This window comes from Camellia sinensis, chromosome 3 (assembly GCF_055761805.1).
Source record: "Camellia sinensis isolate YWXY chromosome 3, ASM5576180v1, whole genome shotgun sequence".
Classification (NCBI taxonomy): Eukaryota; Viridiplantae; Streptophyta; class Magnoliopsida; order Ericales; family Theaceae; genus Camellia; species Camellia sinensis.
The window spans coordinates 216481743-216488762 of record NC_138963.1 but is presented as its reverse complement, the minus strand read 5'-3'; the positions used below and the strand labels follow the sequence as shown (position 1 = coordinate 216488762).

The following is a 7020-nucleotide window of genomic DNA, read 5'->3' as shown; positions in this document are numbered from 1 at the left end:
TGTCTTTAGAATAATTTTTTCAGATCCAGATTAGACAGATAGCTTTGGAAATAAACTTGCTCATTCAGTACTTTGTGTAATGGAAGAGCATCATCCATATGTAGAAGCATTAATTGATAGCAGGCTACCTGAGTGGAAAGAAATAAGGTGCATTCCAGCCAAGCATATAATGTACCTCAGAGGAACCTCAACATTTCCGAGATATCCAGGACTTCTCAATCGGAGACCCTGGCCATGTAGAAAATTTTCACTCAGAGATCAGCTCAATAAATAGAGGAAATTCGCTAATAATCCTCTATTAGCATATAATGGAAATTATGGACATCTAGTTTACGAAGATAGAAATCAGAAGATATACTGTAACCCAACTATCCCAGGATATCCCTTCAACAAAGAAACATTCGTTGATGAAAGTCAGTATCCTAACTACCAGCATAGCGTCTCTCATGAGTCACCACTAATAGGAGAAGCTGACCAAGATAATCAATGGGAAGATGAACCAGCCATGGGGGATGATTTTTACGACCAACTTTCAGCGGCAGACCTGGACGATCTCTCAGACAGAATGTATGGTTTAAAAAAAAAAAAAAACCTTAGCCTTCTTTATTTTATATATATATATATATATATTATAAAAAAAAATTAAAAACTTAGCTCCCGTTTAGCATAAAGTTTTTGGAGTTAAAATGTTAAAATAATCACAAAAAGGATAAAATAGGTTAAAAAGTTAATATGATAAAATATTACATTTAAACCATAATTATTTCATTTTTTATCTTTTATAAAAATTAAAAAAAAAAAACCTAAATGAAACAATTTCAAAATCAGAACCAGACCCTAGTCAAGAAATGGCGACTAGAGACAGCCGCAGCAAATCAGAGAAGGTGAAGACAATCTGCAAACAATTCGACGCCAACAGAGACGGTGGTCTCAATAGGAAACAAATGGCGGCACTCGTCTAGAGTCAAATTCAGCGATGATCAAATCGATACCATTCTCGACCAAGTCTTCAAGTTCTACGCTGAATTCATCGACGCCGACAAGGGTCTCACCTGCGATGGCCTTTTGCGGAGCTACGACAACGGTGCCGCCGACTTGGATCGCGACTTCGATTGAACATGTGTGCTGTGCTTCTGCTGTTGATCATGACAATTAAGAATCGAAAATAGGATTTTGATAAAAGTAGAGGAAATCAAGGTGAAATTTGATTAAATTACAAATTACTAATAAGTCGATAAAAATTATCATATGATATGTGGTTGTAAAAAATAAGGACTGGAAAAAAAAAAAATTCAATCTCAAAATTTGATACAGAATTTTAGATTACAAATAAGGGCTCATGAAATCCGTTATCTGATTTTTGGTCATGGTTTGTAAAATTGTACTTTTCTTGATCGAATTATTTGTTAGTTCATGGTTTAGAACATTTATAATTGATCATCAATTTTGTAATTTTTATCTCTTAATTTAAAAATTGTTTGAAACATAGATTAAAATCTTAAGATTTTCAAAACAGTATTATTTCTCTATCTTAGAACACGAAATTTTTAAAGTTTGGGAGGCATCAATTTGAAATTCTCTAGCCCTAAATTAAAATTTAAATATCCAATTTTCGTAGTTGACCCTCAATTCTATAATTTTATCTCTTTATTTGAATATTTTGTTCTTTTTTATTTTTATTTTTTTGATCAAAGAATTTCTATTAAAATAAAGATTGCCAAACGGCACTTACAAAGAAATCATCAACAAGTTTATATCAAATTAAATAAAAATCTTGTGCAAAACCAAAAAAAAATACCAAAAGATGAAAATACAAATTTCACAATTTTCCATAGTGATAATAGTGAAATTTCACTACTTTCCGTCTCAAATTATTTGTAATTTTCACAATTTTAGACATCTTAAAAATCGTTTATATTTTTCAATTTTGAATGATTTTGAAGACTTTATCTACCAAATTAATTAAGATATTTTAATTTGTGAACAAAAAAATACATAATCTATTAACTTAAAAGACACAAATGGTACAAATAATTTGAGACAGAGTAATTACTAGTTATTTTTCAAATCTTCCATTTACACTCTCATTTTCAAAATGAATTCACGAAAGATTGTGTAAATGAACAAAAATGATTGAGAGCATTAAAAAGGGAGTATTAGAGGGAGTACTAATGAGCTAGCTTCCCATATGATGTGATGGGTGTCTTTGTTTGTTTGTTTGTTTTTTATTTTATTTACATTTTCAGCTCATTAGAGCTATTAGTGGTATATTTTTTAGAGCTCCCAATCAGCTCTGGTAAATGAATAATGTTAGATGTATCAATTAGTAAACAATTAGTGTATGAATCATGCTACGTAGCTCGAAAGAGAGGGCGCCTGAATCCCCCGAATTCAAAACGACGTCGTTTCGTCGTTTTGATTTTTTTTTTTTTTTTTTCAATCAAAAAAGAAGAAAGAAGAACAAAGAAAGAAGAGAAGAAGAAAGAAGAAGAAGAAGAGGCGGAGATAGAGGCAAGGGGCGGAGACAAAGGCGGGAGGTAGGGGAGGGGGGCAGAGGTAGAGGTAGAGGTAGAGGCAGGGGACGGAGGCGGAGGCAGAGGTAGAGGCGGGGGCTGCGATGATCGGAGGCGGAGACAGAGGCAGAGGCGACGGCAGGCGGAGGCGGGGTTGCGACGACGAGTTGCCATCTCCTCTTCCCCTCTCTTCTCTTTCTCTTCTAAATTTCGGGCTGTTTGGGGGGACAAATTTCGGGGGAAAAATCATTTTTCTTAGTGTATTAATAGATGATGTGACATAATTTTAGAGGTTTTGAGTCTTTGTAATGTATATAATGGGTGAAGTCATAATTTTAAAGTAACAATATTGTAGCATTTGTTGATATACTAATTAATATATTAAGTAATACGTATAGTACCACTGTTGTGTAAAATGAGAGGTGATGACATGATAATAATGACTAATAAATTTAAGATTTTTGTTAATATCCTTGAAATACTTGATAAGTAGTTTAAAATATTTATACATGAGAGTGTGTACAATAAATAATATATAATCAATTTAAATATTGTTAATCAATTCTCTTAAGGCTTCGTTTGGGAAGTGGGTTGACTTTTTGACTTTTTTGGCTATTTTAGCTTAGGCTAAAAAGCTTGGTTTGGGAAAGATTTTTTGGTTTTTTTGACTTTTTTTGTGAGAGAAAAGTATAATGATTATGAGTTGGATGTGATATTTTATTTGTTGTGACTAAAATAATTTATTTTATTTTTTGTGACTAAAATAGTCACAAACCATCTTCCCAAACCTAGCCTAAGACACTCATAGGCCTATTTTAAAAAATAGGTTAAAAGTTAATTGTTTTATTATTTTATTTTTTTTTAAGAAATATACAAAATAGTAAAGATGTGATATAATTAAAAAAATAAAAATAATTAAAAAGTTGACTTTTAATCTTATTACCGAATTAAGCCATAATCGAACTGTAAATGAAAATGCAAATTTGACAAAATGGTAATATATTGCTAATAAAATTTAAAAAATAAGAAATTAAAAATAGTATCCAGTTAACACCACCTAATAATTAATAGACACATATCCATTCTAGCCAGCTGGCGATTCATAAACTTTAGTCCCAAACCAGTTAAGCATATGAAAACATTCATCACCAAGACCCACTAACCAACCATACACATACATACCAACAAAAATTTATTAACAGATAAGAAGTCAATTATGGTGGAGTCTCTAGAACCCTACCACCTCCATGATCACAGCCAGAAAAAGTAAAAAGAAAACTGGAGAAAGAAAATGCAAGAGAAACTAGAGAGAGAAAGAGAAACTTTTAAAAACTAGAGAGAGAGAGAGAGAGAAAAGTGTTCCACTTTTTGTTTTCTCGTCTGCCTTTTTATCTTCATTAGATTAGATTAGATTAGATTAGATCCAATGAGACCAAGCTAACACTATCCACACAAACCCAGAAACAATTAAGAAGCACCCACCCACCCCCCCCGGAAACAATTTCAAGATTAAGGTTTCAAAATTCTTTCTCTTCTGAAACCCTAGAAATGGCGACCAGAGGTAGCAGATCAGAGAAAGTGAAGAGAATCTTTCAACAATTTGATTCAAACAGAGACGGTGGTCTCAACAGGGAAGAAATGGCGGCACTCGTCGTCGCTGTAAACCCTAGGGTTAAGTTCAGCGACGAGCAAATCAACGCGATTCTCGACGAAGTATTCAAAACCTACGCTGAATTCATCGATGGCGAGAAGGGTCTCACCTACGATGGACTTTTGCGAACCTACGACGACGGTGCCGGGGACGTGGACCGCGATTTCGACGCGCTAGGGCTCGAGCTGAAACCAGAGAGCGGCAATGGAGTCTCTGCGGCGTCGGAAGAAGCTTCATCGTCTTCGATCACCGACGAGAGGGTGGTGGAGCCGCACAAGAAGCAGAGGACCGCTGCGTGGGCTGCGTCGCCGAATCACGGCATTGTGTTCGACGATACGTGGAAATTGGTGGACGATTTGGAGATTCTGATCAAGAGATTGAAGGCGAAGCAAGCCAAGGATGGGAAATTGAAAGGGGATAATTCGGATGTGTATTCGGACCCTGGATGGTCTAGAGAATTGGGTCCATCCTCAGAGATTTCTGATAAAAGGGTTTTCTGGGAAGAGTCTGGACATGATTATGCCCTGTTTGTTAAAGAATTGGGTGTTTTGAGATCAAGAGCTGATGGAGCAAGGTCTAGAGAAGAGGCTTTTGATGGGCACATGGCCATTGGTAGGGTTTTGTATGAGCACCAGTTGTATAAAGAAGCTTTGGTGAGCTTCAAGAGAGCTTGTGAACTCCAACCCACTGATGTGAGACCACATTTTAGAGCTGGGAATTGCTTGTATGTCCTTGGAAGACATAGTGAGGCAAAAGAAGAGTTTCTTTTGGCATTAGAGGCAGCTGAGGCAAGTGGAAACCAGTGGTCTTATTTGCTTCCCCAAATTCATGTCAATTTGGGAATTTCACTCGAAGGCGAAGGTATGGTTATTAGTGCTTGTGAGCATTATAGAGAGGCTGCAATTCTTTGTCCAACTCATTTTAGGGCTTTGAAACTTTTGGGTAGTGCTCTTTTTGGAGTAGGTGAATATAAAGCGGCTGTGAAAGCTTTAGAAGAGGCTATTTACTTGAAAGATGACTATGCCGATGCACATTGTGATTTGGCTTCTGCTTTGCATGCCATGGGTGATGATGATAATGCAGTTAAGGAGTTTCAAAAAGCTATTGATTTGAAACCTGGTCATGTGGATGCTTTGTATAATTTGGGTGGGCTTTATATGGATATGGGGAGGTATCACAGAGCTTCAGAGATGTATACTAGAGTTTTAGGTGTGTGGCCCAACCATTGGCGTGCACAGCTCAACAAGGCTGTGTCACTGTTGGGGGCTGGGGAAACTGAGGAAGCTAAGAAAGCTTTGAAGGAAGCATTGAAAATGACAAACAGGGTTGAGTTGCATGATGCTATATTACATTTGAAGCAGCTACAGAAGAAGAAATTTAAAGGGAATGGAGGTTCGTTGGATGGAGGTGGAGACGAGTCGTTTGTCGTTATAGAACCCTCAAAATTTAAGACGGTTGGTGAGAGGACAATATTGAGGCAGGAGCTGGCCAATGCACTTGATATTAGGGCTTTTCAGAGGATCACAAGGTTGAGTCGCTGTGATGTTGAACTTTTAAAGAAGGAGATGACTGAAAGTGATACACCAGTGTCCTATTCTGGTAGTGGTGCTCCTGAGAAGTCCATACGAAAGGCTTCATTGGAGGTAATTCTCCACCGGTTGCTTAATTTCTTGAGGCCAGAAACTTTTGTTGGAGCTGTTAAAGCTATAAACCAGAAAATCCTCTCTGTTCTGGATGAAACAGAGACATGTAGAGTGGATTTGGGCATGTTTTTCGCTGTTCTTGCACCAATTTGCAGTGGCTCTCCTGAAAAAAGAAAACGAGTTGCATTTGATGCGCTGTTGTGGCGACCTGTGAATGAAGATTCTACTCAGATAAAAAAATCAGATGCTTTACGGTACATCAAATTGTTGAGGGCCATCTACATTCCAGCGCATGGTCTGAGTGAAATGCTGGAAATCCATGGGGACGCAGACGTCTCTGTGGTGTCTTTCACGGATTTCCTTGTGATGTTTGACGATCCAGACTGGGGTTTCGGTATCATATCCAGTTTATTAAAGCTTGAAGCTGTGGATAGAAATCGCCATGGTAGACATGTTTGCTCAATTTGCCGCTACCCTATCATTGGGCCCCGATTCAAGGAGATGAAATCCCATTTCAGTTTGTGCAGCCAATGCTACAGCGAAGGAAAGGTGCCTCCTACCTTCAAGCAAGAAGAATATAGATTCAAGGAGTACGCAACTGAGTCAGAAGCAATGAAGGACAAGTGTACGTGGTTCAGTTTGCATTCTAAGAGCTCCTCCCATAGCACCCCTACCTAGTTGTTTTCAGATGATTGTGTAATAATATCCCAGATATAAATTTAGTTGTTCATCAGTGTGAAATATATAGCCTCTAAATGTGTTCAGTGGGCTTTTGTGCCCTTTGTATAATAAAATCCTTGTAAGTGGTTATGCTAAATTCATTGTTTCCCAAAAGCATCTGTAGAGATTTTTTTGGTCAGTTGTCTTTGTTCTAGCTGTTGTTTTTCATGAGTAAAGAGGTCTATGGTCTCTTGTTGTTCATCACATCTTCTGTGCAGAATTTGATATAAACCGTGAAAATAAAATTCTGGTCTATGAGTTTACTGGATTACTTGATTAAATTTACTTATATATTTGGGAGGTTGATAAAACCTAGGCTTGTGTTCTTATGAAAAAACCACCATACGAATATAGTTTTACTTGGCCTAAAATTTAAAGAGATTGTTGCGCTATGGAGTTCTTTCGATTCAGAGTACTAAATTGAAAGATCTAAAAGCACTACTAATGAGGTGGTAGTGTAAAGAAAAAGAAGAAGAAGAAAAAAAAAAGAAAA

The 7020-nt window shown here is 36.8% G+C and overlaps 1 protein-coding gene across 1 annotated transcript; it reads left to right on the top strand.

The window, feature by feature from the left end:
- Positions 1 to 3609: 3609 nt before the first annotated feature.
- LOC114320202 (putative TPR repeat-containing protein At1g05150) lies at positions 3610 to 6624 on the top strand. The gene has a single exon (XM_028267317.2). The coding sequence runs from the start codon at positions 4062 to 4064 to the stop codon at positions 6483 to 6485; it is 2424 nt and encodes an 807-aa protein (XP_028123118.2). The 5' UTR covers positions 3610 to 4061; the 3' UTR covers positions 6486 to 6624.
- Positions 6625 to 7020: the final 396 nt, after the last annotated feature.

What these genes read in the sequence shown, in the direction of transcription:
- LOC114320202 (XM_028267317.2), top strand. Translation starts at nt 4,062, where the DNA reads ATGGCGACCAGAGGTAGCAGATCAGAGAAAGTGAAGAGAATCTTTCAA.